We start from the raw sequence: 21,519 nt of genomic DNA, 5'->3' as shown, positions 1-21,519 counted from the left end.
TCTTATAGACCAGTGGTTCTCAACTAAAGGTGATGTCCCCCAAGGGACGTCGGCAGTATCTGGAAACATTTTTTGGTTGTCACAACTGAGAGTGGGGGATGCTACTAGAACCTTCGGGGTAGAGGCTGGGGATGCTGCTAACATCCTACGATGCACAGCACAGCCCCACAATGAAGAATTTTCAGGCCCAAAATATCAATAGTGCTGAGGTTGAGAAACTCTGCTCTAGACATCTGTGCCATCCATACTGCCTAAAATGGCCCCTAAGTTCTTCTATCCAAACACACATCTGTCATTTATCTCTACATATCAGTGTTTCCAAACCTAGCTGATTGTCCAAGGAGCCTAGAAGACTTTTAAAAATTCAGATTCCCAGTTGGGCGCGGTGGCTCACTCCTGTAATTCCAGCACTTTGGGAGGCCAAGACAGGCGGATCATGAGGTCAAGAGATAAGAGACCATCCTGGCCAACATGGTGAAACCCTGTCCCTGCTAAAAATTAACTGGGTGTGGTGCTGCCTTCCTGAAGTCCCAGCTACCTGGGAGCCTGAGGCAGGATAATAGCTTGAACCCGGGAGGCAGAGGTTGCAGTGAGCTGAGATCAGGCCACTGCACTACAACCTGGGCGACACAGAAAGACTCCGTTTCAAAAAAAAAAAGAAAAGAAAAGAAAAAAATTCAGATGCCCAGGGCCCACTCCAGACCTGCTGAAATGGAATCTGTGGGAGTGGGGCCCAGGAGTCTGTACTTTTAACAAGTTCCCCATGGGATTCTGATGTACACTCAGGTGTGGGAAGCTGCCTCTACTTCCTCCATGAAGCCCGCACCCCTCTCTGCAACTCATGGCAGTCACTCCTGCAGGCCCACCCTCGCCTCCACATCGATTGTCGATCAGTAACTGTGAGTGATTTATCTCCTTGACTAGACTAAATCAAGTGAGGTTGGAGACCAGATTTGCCATTTCTGTTGTATTTCCCTTACCCCAGAATTGAACCATAGACTCCCAGACTGAAGGCAGCCTACTGGTGATCTAATCCAATTCAACACATGATGGGTAAATAAGCCACTACAGCAGTGGTTCAGAAACTGTGCTCCAGGGACACCTGAGGGTCCCAAGACCCTCTCAGGAACCACAAGATCACACTGTTTTCACAATAACATGAAAGCTGTTATTTATCCTTTTCATTCTCATTCTCCCATGAGGGTACAAAGGAGCTTTCCAAGGCTGCGAGATGTGTGATCACAACAGATTGCAGAAGCAGACATGAGAATCTAGATGTCTTAAGTCAGACATTAAAGAGATTTGCAGAAATGTGAAGCAATCTCGTGATTTTCACTGATTTTTTTTTATTGGAAAATAGAGGTTTTTTCCCTAAAATTGCAGTTTATGTTAACATGTAATGGGTTTATTATTGCTGTTTTTATTTTTTTAAATTTTATTTATTTTTTGAAACAGGGTCTCTCTTTGTTACCCAGGCTGGATGGAGTGCAGTGGCTCCATCATGACTCACTGTAGCCTCAGCCTTCTGGGTTCAAGTAATCCTCCTGTCTCAGGCCCCAAATAGCTGGGATTATAGGTGCGTATCACCACACCCAGCTAAATTTTGTGTTTTTTGTAGAGACAGGGTTTCACCATGTTAGCTAGGCTGGTCTTGAACTCCTGAGCTCAAGTAATCTGCCCACTTCAGCCTCCCAAAGTGCTGGGATTACAGGCATCAGCCACCATGCCTGGACCATTTTTGTATTTTCAAATAAACGAACACTTTAAAAAACATTTTCTTAATTTCTCACGTGGTAAATGTAGATAGAGATTATCTTTATACACACAAGTTCTTTGGGGTCCTCAATCATTTTTAAAAGAGAAAGAAGGTTTTGAAACCAAAAGGTCTGAGAATGACTGCTCTACAGTAACTCCTGGCAGCAAACCTCTGCCAGCAAACGTCCTCCAGCCACTCTTTGAACACCTCATTCCAGTGACGGGAAACTCACTACCTCACGAGGGAGCCGTAGTTGCTGTGTAGTTAAAGAAACACAGTAGATGAGAGATGTTGGTGATTAGGATGGGAGCATTGACTGGGGAGTCTCCTGGGGATGGGGGCAGCACTCAGGGAAGAGCACCGCTTCTGAGCACAAGCAAATCCTCAAAGCATAGAGGGACCGCTGAGATGCCGAGGCCCCGGGGCTCTCGCCTGGTGTCCAAGTCACCCTCAGACTCACCCGCAGGAAGGAGGGGAATCCCTGTCCGTAGTACCCAACAGCAAAGTAGTCTGGTTTGGGCCTGAGGATTTTCATGATGCTTTCATAGAATTTTGCCTGCTGGATCTAAAGGAAGAAAACAAGGTTTGTTGCAACACAGATGTGTATCAAAGGCACATTCAACTCCAAGAGGCCTTAGTGAAGACATTATTATACCAGAACCAATGAGCCATGCGCACATATTTGTATATCTGTGCTATGTCTATAATCACAATAGTAATAGCTACATTTACAGTATACCAGGGACTGTGTTAATCACTCTACCTGCACTAGCGTGGTTACTTGAATCATCCTTGTAGTAATCCCATGAGTATCTCCATTTTGCAGATAAAGAAATGGTATCTCATAAAGCAGCCAGTAAGCATGGAGCTGAACCCAGTAAACTGCATCCAGGGTTCCCATCATTGCATCTCTGCTCCCACCTCCATGCACACTTGGGTATGGATTTGTGAGGCTATGGAATGAATAAATGTCCCCGGATACAGATGTTTTCCTGTGCATGTATACCTAAGACATTTCATCTTTTCTAAGAGGTGTGTGTTTTCCATATTTTAACATCTCTGGAAACAGTCTGAATCTTACTTTACACCTAATGGCATCTTATAACTGCAGTTGGCTCTGAAGGAATCATGACATGGCACAATAAAAAGAATGATGTATGATCGATGGCATCTTCCATTTGATACAATTTGGAAGATACATGTGGATCTAGACAGATGCCTGTGTGATGTGGACTCTGTGCAGGCAAGTACACATACATTAGTGTGTGTCTGAATGTATCCTCTGTGTGTGTATGTGTGTGTGTGTGTGTGTGTGTGTGTGTGTCTTGGGCATAGGCATTGGCGAACATCTATGTGGAGGTACACGTGGGGTAGGTATCAGGTGTCTCTTGGTGTGTGTATTTGCATATCATCTTACAAACAGTGAAAACAGTTAACAGCTCAGTTGTTTTTAACAAGATCACCATACCTTCCCCCAACCAAAAGCTATCAATCCTTTTCTAACATTCTGACTCTGTAAGTCGCTGGCCTGGCCTCTCTAAATGGGCTAAGAGGGTCCCTGGGGTCCTGCTGCTCAGGCAGCCAGAAAATATGTGGGGAGTGTGGGTGGGAGGGAAGCAGCCAAAAAGTTCTGCATTTCCCTGCAGAGTCCAACTCCCCGCCAAACCCAGGCTTCTGCAGTACGAGCAGGATCAGCTGGGCTGGCTTCCCCTGCTCTCCACTTCCCCCACCAAATCGTGAGCATCGATGCTAATGGGAGTAACCAGATGGGGAGCATTTTAATGTGATTTATCTGTTAATCAGAAAGCACAAATTTGTGTTTTTATTTAATTGGTTTAGTGATTTGTGGAACTTTTACTGAAAATGTAGCACAGCGTTTATTGGGGCTGTGGCGGCGGCGGCAGTTGCAGCCCCACGCAGGTACTCAATGCTCCCTCTGAGATGCTGTCACCGAAGCATTTCCCCACGACATCTCTCTTTGGAAATACTCCGAACGGGAAGGGAGATGCTCAGTACAGCCTCGCTCAGGTCCTCCTTCCATTCATTTTCTATTTCCCCAACCCCGCCTGGCCCTCATCCCCATCTCCCCAGGATCTTGGGTGAGCTGAGGCCCTGAGCACCCAGGCTGCAGGGCATTCAGCCTTCCCAGGGGATGCCTTACCAGGTTCTGGCTGAGCAGCTCATAGTCAAAGATCTCCATCTCGTACTGTTCCGCCAGCTCCTTGCACAGACTGATGGCCTCTTCCCACATCTATAGGAAGGTCACAGGGACAAAGGTGAGGCAGCACCTCCAGGTTTGCAGAGCCCTTGCTGAGGAAGGGACCCCGGCTTAGCTGTGCTTCCTGGGACTGAGTGGAAACCTCGCTCTGATCCAGACCCACTCCCCATTCAGAGGGATTGGGGGGCTTCCTAGAGAGGACGACCTTCCTCTGACCTCTCACCTGAGTTTCTTGATAAATAATTGAGCAGGCACAGATGAGGCTAAACCCTTTAATTACGCGCTCTCTGATTCTTCACAACCACTCTGAGAGGTAACTGACACCATCTTCATTGTCCAGGTTAGAAACAGAGGTTCAGAGAGGCCTGGCAACCTGTCCTGGGTCAAACGTCTCACTAAAAGCAGAGTCGGGATGCAAGCCTCCGTGTGTGTCTCCAGGGCCTTGCTCTTCAGTCCTTGCCTCCCACATGCTCGTGTTTAGTGAATGAAACCTCTGATTCCCTCACCTCCTCAGAGAAGTATTGGCCCCCTTTTCCAAAGATAAATGGTTTACAGAGAAGTGAACAAGGTGGCCCAAGGTCAGAGTTTCCAGGGACAAAGTTGGGGCCAGGCCCCAGTTCTCCTGATATGCAGTCCTGGGATTCTTCTACTCTGCCAATCCTGACACTTTTTATTGGGATTATTTGACGTGTGGAAGTAAGGAGTCAGGTAGCATAGAGGTGGGAGGGGTGGTGCTAGAGTATTAAAAAAAATTAAGACTTTTTATCCCTAAACACAGTGGATACTTCTCTTCTCTGTCTTAGACGAGAGTCAATAGATCACGTCACTCTCTTAGACCGAAGGAGGTCAGGATGGTCTGCAGAGTCAGGGGAGATGCACGGCGGACCGGAGGCTGGCAATCTCAAGGGATACCCATTACATTTCACCTTCAGTTTAAAATGGAAAATGCACCTAAATGGAGAAGCTGGGGGAGGTAGGAGGAGGAGAGAGGGGAGGTTGCCAATATGCAGTGTGAGCTGTGTAGCAAAAGTGCTCTCTCTGCATCCAAGCATAAAAATAAATAAAACCAAGTGCCGAGTGGAGACGCCACGGCGGTAAACCCACGGACAGCTTAGCAAGCAGCATAAAAATGCTTTATGTGCTAGGAGGAGGAACCAAGTGTACGGGCCAGGCTGAGGTTTTCTCTTCACCCTGAACCAGAAGGTGGGGGTAATCCCCCTGGGCTGAGGCCAGGGGACTGTTGGGCTCAAGTATAGGTCTTTGTCTACTTGTCACTGTAATATGAACAGGGAGAAGAAAGGCTCTCCCCATGGGTTAAGAAATCACTAAGAGACCAGGGAAGCGTCGGGGCAGGAAGTCAGGTGCCTGGGATTTCCTCCCAGTTCTGCCTGTGTGGCCACTGGGACCTCCAGCAGTCACTGATTTCTCTGAGTCTTACACATTCATTTTTAAGCACATGCTGGGTTCTGGGCATGGTGTGGTGTGCAGTAACGAAACAGATATAAAGATGGACAAGACAGACTCTGCTCTCATGGAACATAACTGGACAAAGTATATACATCAATAGATGAAATCGTTTGGTTTTGAGCAATTTAGAGGAGTCCGTCGGGTGATGGAGAGATGAACTTATGGAGTAGAAAGCCAGCATGTGTGCCTGGAGCAATGAGCCTCCCTGAGGAGGTATGGGGAAGGAAAGCTGACGGGGTGCTGAGGAGTTTGGGCTTCCTTCTAGAAGCTTTCATAGCAGCGACTTTCAGGGTAAGCCGTACCCATCTGCTCCCTCCTCTCTGCTCCCAAAGTACTTTGGCACCACCCTGTTCCCTTGCCTTTTTCCCTGTCATTGCATAATGCCAAAGAGCAATGCAAAAGAGATTATTATTGGCATGTCTGTTTTGCCCACTAGACAGTAAGTTCTTTGAGGCTGGGGATCATGCCTTTTTCCTCTCTGCTCAGCACAGAGTGCGCTGAATTGAATATCTTGCTGAGGACAAAGCTCAACATTTACTTTTAGGCTCTCACACTGCAACCTACTTAATCAGCTGATAAACAAATAGTAAGCTCTGACTTGACACCCAGCAGGGCAGGAGGTTCAAGGGATGGCAGCATCTCTGCCCTCAAGAGGCTTATAATTGTAAATTATGAAAACAGTGCTCTCCAACTGCTTGAGTCTTGGGAATTTATAAGCCCTTCCACAGACATTACCTCATTTTATCTTTCCAGAAAAGGTAGAGGGATCCGACTAAGACAGATGCAATAAACTACAGCGACAGGACAGGCCCAAATTAAGTGCTAAATTATGTCCTGATAAACTGTAAGAGGTCTTGCAATGCAGAGGAGAGGGAGGGCTGCAGGTAAGCCAGAGGACTCAAGAAAGGCTTGAGAGAGGAAGTGGTGGAGTAGGGTAATGATGACGATTACTGACATTTCACCAGCTATTACTATGCACTAGGTCCTACGCCAGGTACTCTACCTGCATTTTCTCACTCTATTTCACAGCACAACTAGAAAGAAGGTACTATTAGCATTTCACTGTTATGGGTGGGGATTGGAGTCTCTTAGGTCAAGGGAAGGGTAGGTGGTAAAGAAACAAGGATTGCAGCTGGGTCATCTGGCCCCAGAGCTTGAGCATGTGGCCACCGATCTATGTTCTCTATAGGGTGCATGGAAGTTTTGGGGCTGGTACTTCCTGAAGGTCCACCAGAGGCTGGAGCTGGGCAGCAGCTGGTCTGGCCAATCTCCTGACCAAATACAACCAAGCATCCTTGCTGTTTAAAGATCAAGGATGACAGTGCATGTCATTCATCCATTCAGTTCATTCATTTATGAATGCCCAGTGATTAGAACAGAACCTAGGACACAGGCCTACATATTCACTGGAGACTTTCTAGGTTCTGTCCTAGTCACTGGGCATTTAGCAGTGGACAAGACAAGTCTCTGATCTCATGGCATTCTAAATTGGGGAGCCAGAAAATAAACAAGTAAAAGGAAAATGAACAAGATGATGTCTCATAGGAACAAGTGCTTTGAAGAAGCCATAAGGGTAACCTGGTGCAGAGGTGCTGCTGGTTTGTCTAGTGGTGGTCAGGGAAGGCCTCCTTAGCATGTGGCATCTGAGTGAATCCCAGCCTTCCAGTGGGCAGCTATGGTAGAGGAATGCTTCCAGCTGGCAAAAGCAAGTACAAAGCCCCTGAGTTTGAAAAGAGGTTGGCATAGAGCACGTGAGCAAGAGGGACCCCAGCAGGGATGAAATGAGAGAGGCAGCCAGGGCACAGCTCATGTGGAGCCTCATGGGCCATGGGAGGGATTGTGTACTTTGTTTTAAGTAGATTGGGGGAGCCATTAAGAAATTGCGAGCAGGGGAATGGCATAATCCAATCTATGTTTTATGATCATCCTATCTTCTCTATGGAGGATGATATGTTGGGGGTAGTAGAGGAAGCAAGAAAATTGTGTAGGATCCATTGCAGTGCCCAGGTGAGCCATGTCAGTGCCTTACATGGAGGTGGAAGGAATGGAGATGCAGAGGAAGTGGAGAGAAGTGATCAGAGTTAGGATTTGGAGGGATATCTGACAGAGCTGAGGATGGATTGGATATAGGGTTTGGGAGGGAACTACCCTTCCAGTGGCCAGGGTCCCCACAGAGAGAGGGCGGCAGGGATAGATTACCTTTCCTTTGTCAAAGTAGCCTATGATGATCTCGTAGAGCGTCTCCTTGAGCTGCCGGTGTGTCTGGGGGTGTTGCTGGCCCGTCTGCATGACCTGTGATGCACACTGCTCATCCGACCACTGCAAAGAGAAGACACAGGAAGTCACACAGGGCCAGAGGCTGCCGAGAGCAGGTGTCTTCCCAGGATTAAAGGCAGGAACCGCACTCCCCACACCCTGTCCTTTCGGTCTCTCCTCCTTTCTTGAACTCAGCTTACTTCTGGAAACTTGGGGTACCACTGGAGAGGCTGCCCTTTTGAGGCATGAGTACCCAGGATATTTGGAAGTTGCCCTCCAAGCAGCACTAATGTCCCAAGTTCCAAAACAGACAAATGAGGGGACGTGAAATATTAAAACCACAGTGATTAGGAGTCCGATGAAGCCCTGCAAACGCCCTCCCCTCTGCTAGCTTCCCCGGGGCCTGTCCTGGGTGCCAGTGGTCAGTCAGAGAGATGCCGGGCTGCAATTTCCACTTGTGAAGCCTCCTGATTTTTGTTGAGTTGCATTTATCTTACTCTTTGTTGGCTCTCTGTGTGCGCTTTGTAGGGATTTACTTCGAACCCCTAAGAAACATGCTCCCAGCTCTCCCAAAGCCAAAGGAAATCATTCTGATTTTTTTGCCAGCTACAGCTAAGTTCTCAACAGAAGGAATGCAGCTCAGTGGGCATGCCAATGATTTACTGTTAATAGCAGTTTAGATATTATATAAAACTGCAAAACATATCTCGGAGGGGTGTTGTTGTTGCTAAATGTAAAGATCACTCAAAACCACATGTGACCAGGGAAGCAGTGCAAAAAGTACCCTGCCAGCTCAAGAGTTTGGAGACACAGAGCAAAACAAAATGTATTTGGATTATTCAAAAAACTAGCCGGGCGAGGTGGCGGGCGCCTGTAGTCCCAGCTACTCGGGAGGCTGAGGCAGGAGAATGGCGTGAACCCGGGAGGCGGAGCTTGCAGTGAGCTGAGATCCGGCCACTGCACTCCAGCCTGGGTGACAGAGCGAGACCCCGTCTCAAAAAAAAAAAAAAAAAAAAAAAAAAGTATTTGGATTCTTCTTCTTTTTTTTTTTTTTTTCTTTTTTCACTCTTTAACTTGCTGTGAGGCCCTGTCAGGATCCCAGAATAAATGCCCTTCACCCAAAGTGACAGTACCTTGAGAAGCCAAGTGTGGAGAAGGAGCGTGTAGGCAGCCTCTGTGTAATTGTCACAGTCCAGGTGAAGATCGCGGAGTTTGTACAGGTACCTGTTTGAGGGAAAATATGCTGAGCTACCAGGCGCAGTGACAAGGAGACACCTAGCAGGGACAAGCAGGAGCCCAGAGAACAACTGGGTACCTCTCTGGGTGGCAAGAAAGCCCTCCTTCCTGGATAACCAGCCCTTTGTGTGGGTGATAATGACAGCACCTAGTGTGTGTTGGGTACTTAGTGCATGCCAGGTACTGTGCTAAGTATTTTAAATTTCTTAGGTTACTTAATCTTTATGACAACCCTGTGAGATGAGTCTCAGGAATTCCTATTTTCAGATGAGAGAACTATGGCCTGGACAAGTTAGGTGCCATCCCAGATAACATGCAACTTGATAATGAATGTTCTGGCCAGTGCAATATGACAAGCAAGAGAAATAAACAAAGGAGAGCGAGACAATTTATCTAGAGTTCTGTGCTAATAAACAGAAGAGTCAGGACATGATCCCTACTCTTAATCATTGTGTCATTGCAGGAGTATGAACAAGCCACAGCAGCTGTAAGGGACAGTTCCCACCCCTCTCTACAGAGTTCTCTGGGTGTAAGTAAGTGCATTTTTTGGTAATGAAAGGAAGTGGATCGGGGCTGGAGAACAGATATTCACAGGGAGACCTTGAGCTGTCAGTAGGAAGAGTTAGCTATTTGACTGCAGTCACATTTTAACTTCCTGTCCCTTTGAAAAGTGAGATCCCAGTTATGAACCATGAGACGGCAATATAACTGAGGGGTACTGAGGATGGGAACAAGGACAAAGGCAGGGTGCTTTGAAAAATTCTTAGATAACTGATTCATAATAGGTATTAAGGAGTGAATTAATTTCTCTGTGCCTTAGTTTGCTCATCTGTAAAATGGCAACACTCGTAGAACTTATCTATAAAGTAACTGGGCATATAAAGGGCCAAGGAGACCATGTGTGTCTTACAAAAGGCTCAATACATGACAGCTCGCATCGCTGCTAAGAAATGCAAGTATGCTCTGAAAGTGATTAGCCTGTAGCCGGCACTGAGCAGCGGCAGCTGTTATCTATTATCACTGTGAACTAGATTCCTCTACAAAACATTCTCTTCTGCCACCGTTGGAAACAGAATCCAGAGGCAATGAACTGGTGACTTGAATATCATTAGGAGGATTTATTTAAACCCAACTCTAAGTAATGTGGTGAGGGGAGATGCTGATTTCTTCCTGGGAGAGGAGAGGCAGGGAATGCCTGCCATGGTGCCAGCATTCCACCCTGACGCAGTCTCACACCAGGCAACACAGGGTTTCTCGGGCATCTCCACTCAACGCGTGTCTCAATGCTCAGATTTATGTTCCTTTTGAGAAAAACGTTTTCTGCACGAAGCTCACTAAAGGAGCAGCGAATGTTCAGGGTTCCTGGCCACATAAAACGGGCCAGTGGGACAAATGTAGGCCGCCTGAAATCAGGGTAGGTACCGCCAAAGATTTTGAGGCAAGGAATGGTCACCTAGTGGTGATTTGATAGCCGCTGTGCTAGGATGCCCTGTCAGTATTTTGTTCATTCACTTATTCTTTCAGCAAAGCTGTACTGGGCATCCAGGCTATTCCAGGCCTTAGAGATAAGCAGTGACAAAAGCAGGCACTGTTCTCAGGGTTTGGGATTTAAAGTCTAGGAGAAGAGACAGGCATGAATCAAATCATCAGATACGTAACTGCAAGAACACAGCGATGATATGTGTTGTGAAGGAGTGGTCTATGGTACTAGGAGAGCAGCCTTTATCCAGGTGGGGAGAAGAGAGGCTTCTAGAAAGGTTCCCATGGCAGAACAGTTGATCTGAAGGGGAAGGGGATGAGTTGGGAGAGCTTCCCAGGCAGAAACATTCATTCGTTCATTCATTCATTCATTCATTCATTCATTCAACAAATGGGTGTTTTATTATCATGTATTTTTATCAATTCATCATTCCAACAATGCTATTAAAATGAGAAAACTGAGATCCAGGTTAAAAGAGCCAGAGCCAGAAGCAGATTTCAGGCTCAGTGATTTCTGCTTTCACAGATGCAGCCTTTCCACTCTCCTCCCGCCTAATGTTCTGCTAATCAGAGTTAACCGTGAAATTGCACATGACCTCCATGTAGACAGTTTGGAATTTAGAAACATCTGTGTGTGCATACATAGCTTAATTCTGCCTTATCTCCTCCTGCCCATCCTCCATGCCTCAGACCCCTAGATGGCTGAGTTCAAAAAACTTGGGGAGAGCAGCCCAGGGGAGAGCTTCCTTGCTACTTTCAACTCCTCCTTTGGCACCCTCTCCTCTTCCTTGTTAACTCAAGGGTCTGATGATCTGCTGCAGAACCCAAAAGAAGACACCCTAATAAAAAGAAGACATCCCCCAACCAGGGATACAAAACTCAAGCACCTCCAGGTGCCAGGTGCTTGAGTGAGGTGGGTGGGGAGTAGCACAGTAGGGAATAGAGATGATGTCATGACGACAATGTTCCAGCCGTGTCCAGAATGGCTGCCACCACCCAGTTCGGCTAACAGTCATCAGAACAGGACGAGGGCCCAGTGTTGTCATGCCTTCTGAGTTTTCCAGGAGAAAAAGGAAATTTTGATTTTTATGTAAAATCTCCAGATTTTTAAATTTTGGCAGCCAATTAAAAATGTTTTTAAATATTCTGCCTGCCAAACAGAACAGATTTTCAGACTATACCCTGTTTGCAGTCTAGACAAATACGGTTTTCCTAGATTACTACGGGCCTTAAATTTCCAAAGCTTGTGGAGGTCTGGGATTTGCCATCTGTGTTTCTAAAATGAGAAGGGGAGAAACAAGGTTGGATGGAGGAAACCATGGGGCAGCCATATTATTATAGTACTTCATTTAATCATCAAAACAGAAGGCAGGATGGAAACATTCTACAGGTAGGAAAACCTCAGAAAGATGAATTTATCCAAGGTTACAGAAAACGCGAGGCAAGGACTGAGGTCCTTCAGACCCTAAAGCTTGGTGCTGCTACAATAAGGTATGATTAATGATGTTATAAATATCCCAAACTCAGGACAACCTGTAAAATTATTTTTTTCTCCAAATGATAGCTCCTATTTCTGGAGTAATGCTAAACTAGGTACCTAGATATATCTTTCATAATAGCAGAGTGAGTGTAGACTTGAAGTCTCTGCCCTCTGACAGAATGTCACAAAAGCCCTGTAAATACCTTACTACTCAATCTTCTGGTTGACTCTACCTCAAGGGCTCCAGTCTCATAAGGATGTGCATAAAGGTGTATGTTCAAGAATTTTGTTGTTGTGGCCGGGCGCAGTGGCTCACGCCTGTGATCCCAGCACTTTGAGAGGCCAAGGTGGGCAGATCACCTGAGGTTGGGAGTTCGAGACCAGACTGGCCAACATGGTGAAACCTCATCTCTACTAAAAATACAAAATTAGCCAGGTGTGCTGGTGCATGCCTATAATCCCAGCTACTCAGGAGGCTGAGATAGGAGAATCCCTTGAACCCAGGAGGCAGAGGCTACAGTGAGCTGAATTGGCACCACTGCACTCTAGCCTGGGCAACAAGAGTGAAACTATGTCCCCCCCACAAAAAAAAAAGTTGTTATCCTTTTTATTGTAGAAGAAAGTTGGAAACAACCTAAATGTTCAACAATATAGGATTGGCTATATAAATGATGGTATATTCTGGAAAATAATTTTATAGTTTCATTAAAAATGATGTTGATATACATCCATCGATATGGAGTTCTTGTCAAGTTAGAAAAAGCAAAGAATAAATTACAAGTAATATAAAGCCATTTTTGCAAAAAATATGTATGCATAGAATTCAATGTATATATAAGCATAAAAAGGTCTGGAAATATGTATGGATTATGGGAATTTATTTCATTTTTTGTGTTGCTTGCCTGTATAAGTTTATTTTTGTTTTATAATAAGTACATATTTTTATTATAAATAAAAGTAACAATACTTTTAAAATTGCAGAAAAAAATATGAGATTCTGAGAAAAACTGGCAAAGGAGTTCTCTGCTCCAGGCTAATGTCCCCAAAAAACCCTTCATGATATATTTAAATAATATCGTTTAAATGCCTACAAGGATGCAGACATCATGCATCTTCGTATTTTCTTTTCCCCTTCAAAACTGGGCTAGTCAATGGTCTTACTACATGTCTGGACTCAGGCTTCACAGTAATTTATCCAAGGTCAGCCCTGCAACAGTGCAAATGCACCCCAACAGCTCAAATCACAAAGTATTCGCTCTTCAGGAAAATACGAGCTGTGGGAACAACAGGACAGCGTGGAAGGCCTAGACGATTTCAAGTGGTTTTATGGGAGAATGAAGGAGTTGAATCTGGAGAAATTGACAGGAATCACAACACAGGGGGCCTGAGTGTCAAGAAGAGAAGTTTACATTTTATCCTGAAGGCAGCAGGGGCCATCGATGGATACCGAGCAGGAAAGTGACACAGCAGATCTGGATTTCAGAAACTATGAATCTTACCTGATGTACATCTCCTCCCTGTTGTTATCTTTGTAGAAATTCTAGATAGGGGAGGAAAAACAATGATGAGTGTTGTTCTTCGCAGTGTCACAGAGGTCAAGGGTGTGGTGATGAAGCTGAGAGGAAGACTGCTGTTTACTATCTGGGTACCCTGAGATAGGAATAGGAAATTTATTATCCTGGATGCACCAAAGATGCATCAAACAGCCTCACTGGAAGATTCTGCTTTGAAAGTCACTTCCCTGACCCTTAGACTACAAAGGAACAGAGGACCTGATGTGTCTCAGCCATCACATATCAGGAGGTGCAGATCAGTTTTTGGCTGCATTGAGAGGTGAGCTGCCAAGACTGGGGTAGTCTACTTTGACCAAGTCCACGTTGAAAGGCAGCCCAGCTTGAAGTTTCGAAGCTCAGGCCTTGCACAGGAAAGCACCTGAGTTGGAAAGTGAGTGACAGCACCTCGGTAATAGTAGGAGATCAGAATTCCTGATAGTGCAGAACTATCAGGAGTTATATGGGATTCTGTAGCCAAAACATTTAAACTTGGCAATACATAGGAATCTAGGTCCCTATTCCAGCTTAGGGGCCATTTACACTAGTAGTTACCCTGGACTTCACCACCAGAGATCCTAATCCCGTGGCATTTTTTAAAACAAGTTCTTACAGATTCTGAGCCAGTTGGTCCTGGTCCAATCCCTGAGCCATACCAGGTGCATATCCTGGTTTAATGCAGCACACCCATGTGCACCTGAGGTTCAGAGAGGGGCGGTGACATGTTCCAGAGCACACAGTCAATGGGCAGCAAATCATACTGGACATCATCTGTCCTGATACCACCTCCATCCCCACCCCCCTCCTTGACACCATATTTAAGCAACGCACTGAAACCTAGTGGTGTCTAAGTGCTTGGAGAACTGTCTGTTCCAAGCATTCTCCCTGATTCTAGCTGGCTGTTAAAAGTCATTTTCCTCAACCAACTCTGTCTCTCCTTAGAGAGAAGCTGCTCAGCCCGTGGCAAACACCTCTGCATGATCTTTATGTAAACTGGGTCTGGTGGAGTTATTAGCAATGAATTCATTTCTGCTGTCATCAGGATTTTTAAACTCTCCTTGGCATTCTGGGAAATCAATGGCAATATCTAGGCTGTTAAAAAAAAAAAAAAAAACTCCATTTAGGGTAAAGGGAGGCCATACAAAAGAGCTATGGGGACAGGGTTTGTGTTTCAGGAACCTTGGGAATGGTAGGGAGGTTGATGTGATGGATGCCACATGGCCTTTTGGTCAACTTCATTCTTTTAAACCGTTTTAAGGTGGGATGACATGGTGAATATGAAGCATTATGGCTGCTTACCTACCTGTCTCTTGATTGAATCACAGAGCATGTGAGAGAGGCTGTTTGGCAGCCAGCCCATGGGAGCTCATGAAATATAGGGGTTAATAACTTGGATCTGGGGTTAGTTTTTCTGGTTAACCTGGTTCACAGTAACAGCAATTCTAGTTATCAGTGTGACTCTATTCCATAAGAAGAAGGAAACTAACACATATTGAGCATTTAACCATGGGCCAGGACAATACAACCTAATGAAATTGGAACCATTATTTTATCCTTGTAATAGACAAGCAAACTAAGACTTCAGAGCATTTCCTTAGCTTGTCCATCCTATTAATTATCAGACACAGGATGGAAACCCAGAGGCTGTGTGACTCCAAAGCTCATACTCTTAGCCAGTCTATACTGTCATCTCCCTTCCACGTGATGTGTTGAGTGCTAAAGGTAATATGCATTAATCTCATGTTATAAATAAGGAGACTGAGGCATAGAAAGGTGAAGTGACAGCCTCAAGACACAGAGCTAGCAGAAAGCACAGCAGACGTTCCATTCCACATTTGTCTGCTTTCCAAAGCCCTTAAGCACCGCTTCCCTATGAAGAACAATCGTGAGACCCAAAGAAAGCCCAGCCCCATGCAGGGTTCTGGTCTGACTTGGACCCGCCAGCCCCACGCACCAGCAGGTTCACAGTGCAGCTCATGCGGTTGTCTTTGCTCTCATCCGTCATCACGCCCCGGTAATCCAGCAGCTTCTCCAGGAGGCCTTTGACCAGGTTCACGAAGTTCTCCACTGACTTGGCAATGGTTGGGTGCTCTGCAGCACACTCCATCAGGCTGTGGCAGAGACCAGAGGGCAGTGAGCTCACGGCTGGGGATAAAGAGTGTGCTGGGGCCAGTGGGTAGTGGGATAGAGCACATGCAAAATCAGTCAGTCAATCCAAGTTCCCTGACTGCTCCTTTTGTTCATTTATTCATGTATTTATCCATATAGTGCAGCAAGTGTTTTTTTTTTCCTAACATAAGAATGGGAAAAAATAAAAATAAAATAGTTTCCAATATGGGTAATGATGGTGGGGGAGATGGTCACTTTTACCCACCCCTGCTGAGAATAAATCAACAAAACTTTTTTTGGGAAGCAATTTTCATAGTATCTGTCAAAATTGTAAATGTGCATATCCTCTGACCCCACAACTCTACTTTGTGGAATCTATTCTACAGAAATATTCCCAGAAGTATGCAAAGATATAATACTCACAAATTGTGTCTAATAGTGAAATAGATGGAACCATCTTAAATGTTCATCAGTTGGGAAATGCCTAAGTAAATTACAGTACCTTCACCAAATGGAATTCTATGAAGACATTAAAAATATTAGAGAGATTCAATATGTCTGGGTATGAAAAGCTCTATAAAATATAGAGCTAGGTGAGAAAAGTAAGTCTCAGAACAATATTTGTTTTTCAGTAACCAACTGACACAGAGCTTAGCATGGCCTGGGTGTTATTGTAGACCTCATGCAAATGGTAACTCATTTAACCTCCTGTCACGGTTTTATGAGATGGGACTTTTGTAGATAGGGAAACGAAGGCATGGAGAGGCCCACTAACTTGTCCAAGAAAGGCCCAGGAATATCAAACAGTCTGGCCCCAGCATCCGTGTCTCTACCGCCAAACACTGCATGCGTGTGTGAGTGCACATGGCTATCATGTATCTCCGTGTGCTTATAAAGTGCCATGTACAGTCAGCAAGGACAGACACCAGACTCGTAGTGATGGTTGTTTCCAACAAGCCTTTAGGTAGGAAAATAGGAAAGAAAAGCCTCCAATTTTCTATTTAAGTATGTGTAAATTATTTTTTAAAATTATAATATTTGTTTTAGTATTCATATTCTAAATTTTAAAAACAAAAATAAAAATGTAACATCTTTAAGCACCTATTAGTTGCTAGGCCTTGTGTGGTGGGGAGAAAGATATCAATATACAAAAGAACCACATCTACTGTCTAGCAGCCCACAGGCTAGGTGGGGAGAAACAGATGGGTTAAAATTTTGTTTGATGACTGTTTCTTCTTAATTACTTATTCTGTGCCAGCCACTGTACTAGTTACTTTTCCTAACAAATCCTCACAGTAATTCTGATAAGTGAGAATTATTCCCCTCATTTTGCAGGTGAGGAAATGAAGGCTGAGAAAGATTAAAGGACCTTCCCAATATCGGTCTGATAGTAAGCAGAAGTGGTGACCTTAAGAACCAAGCCAATCATTGTTAAATTTGGGGGAGATATTTTTCCACAGAGAAACACCACAGTGTGTTCTCAGGCATCTCAAGTAGACATTATGCAGGCCACGCTATTTGTATCTGTCTCCTCTCCCCGTGGAACTGTAACTCTCCAGGGGCCCTTAGGAAGGTAAAGGTAAGAAAAGCAAGGACTTCTGAGGGTCATTTCCTCCAAGAAGCCAAGCCAGGCTGCAAGAAGGCGACATCTCAAACTGTGGCTGTGATAAGACAAATCCATCTTCACTCTGGGAAAAGCAACTGTTCCCCGGCTCTCAATGGGAGATGCAAATGGCTCTGTGATTTAGACCTGTCTGGCTCAGCCACAGCTGTGCATGCCTCCTCCTGGGACAGTCACTTCTAGCCCTGTGTGCCACCCTAATGACAATGCAACAAATCTTCTTCCCAGTGTTTGGTGTGTGACTTTGTAAAGCTTTCCAGGGCAGGAGACATCTCGGGGTCTGAGCTTGGCCACATCTGAGGTTCTCAGCTCTGGTCACATGATAGAATCACCAGGGGAGCTTTTACAAAGCCCAATGCCCAACCTAGGTCAATAACTTTGGAATCTTTGTGGGTGGGACCCAGGCAGCAGTGCTTTACTGTTTACATTCTCTAGGAGATTCCAACACGCAGCTAACACTAAGAACAATGGTTTTGTCCAGGGCTTTGCAAACTTCCACGTGCATGGGAATCACTGGGGCATTGTGTTAATAGATTCTGATTCATCACATCTGGGCTGGTTCCCGAGCAGCTGCCTTACTAACAAGCTCCCAGGTGATGCCAATGCTGCGGGTCCATGGACCACACTTGGAGAAACCAGGGTTTAGATGAAAAAGGTCTTGGCTTGCTTTCTTTCTCTATTCTTTATGCATGAAGCCAGAAAGGTGCTCAAACCATCTAGGATTGTGAAATGGATGGGAACATTGGCTAGAAATGACCCATCCATCCACTGTCCACCCTTCCACTCAACATGTGGCATTCTAGAAACTGTGGATTCAGAGTTGCAGGAGATCACAGTCTAGCATGGGAAACATAGATAAAAATTAATCATAATATATAATGATACAACCACTTATTCAGTACTGCCTGTGTTCCAGACCACATGCTAAGCCTGTTTAATTGCCTACCTTGTAATCCCACAACAGAGTATGAGTGGCAATAACAAAAGCTTTGGGAATCATGAGGGAATGTAGCTAATTCCTCACATGGTGGAATGAAGGGTGGTGGACACTTGCCACACTGCTTCTGCTCCTGTCGGGGGAGGACTAGAGGGGGCTCACTCCTCACTGCAATTGATTTGCACTTGGCATTGGAAGCTTTTAGAGGGAGGATCCCAGACTCCCCCTCTCTGTCAGTGCTAATGAAACTGGACTTTCTTTCATTCCTTGAAATGAAATGACCTGTGACAGGTCCTCTTCCAGGGATTGAAAGGGTCTAGGTAGGATAAAGGCCCAAGAACATACATCTATCTGCTTCAACCTTCTGGTTCCCTCACCCCTTCTAGAACTATTCCCAGGAATAAAATACAGAAAGGCAGGGGAGTGTCTTATGACTACATTCAATGTGAGACTTACACTTTCAGATATACATGGATCAATGAGCGGGAGTTCCAAGGAGAGTTTTGAGGGTCGGGAGAACTGGAGTTCTGTGTTATATAGCTTGTGCACTGCACAGAGCACATGAGGACTGAAATGCAGCCCCACTCCATGCCTTAAACCTTGTGTTCCTATGCAAGGCTGCAGTGGCCACAGGGAGAATAGCTCACCAAGGCCCCATCCAAGCCATGTGCCCACAGGACTGTATCTGCCCAGTGGGGGCCCTGTGTATCAGTGGAGGACCTTAAGAATCAAGCCAATCATTGTCAGATTTAGCGGAAATATTTTTCCCACAGAGAAACACCACAGCGTGTTCTCAGGCATCTCAAGTAGCCCAGGGGAGAAAAGATAGGTAAGCTCATGGCTTCAAATAACTACCATGCTATCCACCTTTAAGTAATACAAGTTGACTGTCCCCTATTTGAAAATGTGATATTCAAACTTTCTGAGCACTAACATGACACTCAAAGGAAATGCTCACTGGAGCATTTTGGAGTTTGGATTTTCAGATGAGGGACACTTAACTATTAAATATAATTATTTCAAAATCTGAAAAACAAATCCCAAATTCAAACTACTTCTGGTACGGAGCATTTCAGATAAGGGACAATCAGTCTGTACTACTAATAATTAATATTGCTAGACTAACCACTCAGTATCAGAAATTGTGCTAAGCACTTAACATGATTTTTCTTATTCAATCCCAACAAAAACTCTAAGGGCTCGGTAATATTTTTATCCCCAGTTTTCAGATAAGAAAACTGAGGCTCAGAGAGGTGAAAGGAAGGAGAAGGCACAGGGGCCCCATGGTTGTTCTAATGGGGCCCTGGCTCCCTGTGTCGGACTGATTCGTTTTGTGTAAAAATCATTCACACGTCTATTTCAGGAGAAAAATAATGAGCTGTCTTTAATTTCTTTGACCTCTAAGGACTCCTTTTATAAATAATCACTCGGGAAGGATTTGAAAACCCGGCTGATCATCTGAAGACCGCCGCAGAGCCCCATCCGCTTATAAAAATGGAAATTGCCAGCACTGTTCATGGCTTCACTTCTGGTCAATATTTTGATTTTCTTGTTTAGAACTTTAAGATAAGCACTGACTCAGCCAGAACGTTGTTTATTCCCTCCCGGATACATCAGTCTCCATATCCACCTGAGGGGCAGACAGTGGGTTTCTCCTTCTGGCCAAATGGCATTTGCATTCTAAGTGTTTAGTGAGGGCCATGCACGGTGACAGGAAGGGGACAGGGGCCAGCTGAGATGGCACTGCCTGGGGCGCCATCCTGTCCTCTGGGCTCTGGCTGGTTGGGCAGGGTGGAGAGGCTTATTGTAGAGGTCAGAACAAGGCCTTCAGTTTTCTTTTCTTATTGAAATTAAAATATTCAAAAAGGATTGAAGAAAGAATCCAAACAAGAGTGATCTCAGAGAATCATACAAATCAGAGAATATACAGTTAGCGGGAAGTGGGGTTGTCTGAGTCACGTTCCTGAGCCTCAGGAGAAGGCCTCACGGGAGAAGGGGGCAATTACTAAGCTGTCAAACACAGAAACTGGGAGCAAGGCCTGGAGATGGAAGCATACTTATGAAGCATTTACCTGCTGTGTGCCAGATGCTTTATACTTATTCAGTTCTCAGAATAACCACAGGAGCTTTATTATTCCCATTTCAGAAATGGGGATACTGAGGCCAGACATATGTGATTCCTGTGAAGTCTTGCAGCTGCGAATCGGTAGAGCCAGGATCAAAACCCAATGTCTTTCTCCAAAGATATACAAGCGGCCCATACGCACATGGAAAAGCGCACAGCCCCGTGAGTGTACTGAAAATCAATGAATTCTACACATCGCGGAAATGCGATTCAAAACCACAATGAGATATCATTTCACACCCCCTGGGGTGGCTGTAGTCAATAAGACAGATATTAACAAGTGTTAACAAGAATGCAGAGAAATTGGAACCCTTATACACTGCTGGTAGAAATATATATGGAGCTGCCACTTTGGAAAATAGTCGTTGTTTCTCAAAAGGTCAAATATAGGTACCATATGATCCAGCAATTCCATTTCTAGGTATATACCCAAGAGAACTGTAAACGTTATGTCCACACAAAAACTTGTACCTGCACGCTCACAGCAGAATCAATACTCATAGTCAAAAGGTAGAAACAGCCTAAATACACATCAACTGAGAGAGGAATAAACAAAATGGGGTACATCCATATGGTAGAATATTATCTGGCAAATAAAAGGTATTAAGTACTGAAACATGCTACAACATGGATGAGCCTTGAAAACATTATAGGCAAGACAGAATGCAGAGTAATGGTGGCCTAGGGCTAGGGGAGATGGGGAGTGTTTGTGAGTGTGTGTGTGTGTGTGCGCGCGCGCATGCGTGCGTGCACGTGCGTGTGTGTGTGTTGGCAGAAGCAGTGGCTAAGGGGTGCAGGGTTTCTTTTCAGGAGTAATGAAAATGTTGTAAAATTGATTGTGGCGATGGTTACATAGCTCTGTGAACATACTGAGAGTCAATGATTGTACACTTTGGGTAAATTGCATGGCTGTGAATTATATCTCAAGAAAGCTGTTAAAACAATGTCCTGACTCCAAGTCCAGTGGTCTTGGACACTGTTCTCTGTCCACTGTCTGCCCCTGGCCTGGGCACTGGAGTCAGGCAGAGCTAGGTTCAGGATGCAGCTTGTCCACTCCACTAGCTTGTCAATGTGCTTACTTGAACAATGTGCTTACTCCCCTCAGCCTCAGGGCCCACCTCTGTGAAATGGGCATCAAAGGGAGTAAGTGTGATTAAAGGAGGCATTACATAGCACATTGCACAATAGCATGCTAAGTTACTATGTGTGCTCAATAAATGTAGGTCATGACCAACATCTGTCAAATATTTAAACAGAAAAGAAAGGAAAAATAGCAACCATATTC

The 21,519-nt window shown here is 45.1% G+C and overlaps 1 protein-coding gene across 3 annotated transcripts in view; it reads right to left on the bottom strand.

Annotated features, from left to right (window-relative positions):
• Window positions 1-21,519, bottom strand: part of DOCK2 (dedicator of cytokinesis 2) — a 436,838-nt gene that overhangs the window by 33,765 nt on the left and 381,554 nt on the right. For all 3 annotated transcript variants that reach the window (XM_028849908.2, XM_028849910.2, XM_077937437.1), the window contains 6 exons: window positions 15,397-15,553; window positions 13,392-13,432; window positions 8,831-8,921; window positions 7,641-7,760; window positions 3,918-4,007; window positions 2,217-2,321 (listed from right to left, as the gene is read on the bottom strand). In XM_028849908.2, coding sequence (XP_028705741.2) covers window positions 2,217-2,321; window positions 3,918-4,007; window positions 7,641-7,760; window positions 8,831-8,921; window positions 13,392-13,432; window positions 15,397-15,553 — 604 coding nt within the window. The remainder of the gene's footprint in view (window positions 1-2,216; window positions 2,322-3,917; window positions 4,008-7,640; window positions 7,761-8,830; window positions 8,922-13,391; window positions 13,433-15,396; window positions 15,554-21,519) is intronic.

The sequence above is a fragment of the Macaca mulatta genome, chromosome 6, assembly GCF_049350105.2.
Source record: "Macaca mulatta isolate MMU2019108-1 chromosome 6, T2T-MMU8v2.0, whole genome shotgun sequence".
Classification (NCBI taxonomy): domain Eukaryota; kingdom Metazoa; phylum Chordata; class Mammalia; order Primates; family Cercopithecidae; genus Macaca; species Macaca mulatta.
The sequence above is the reverse complement of the archived record's forward strand: the minus strand, read 5'-3'. Positions and strand labels throughout refer to the sequence as shown.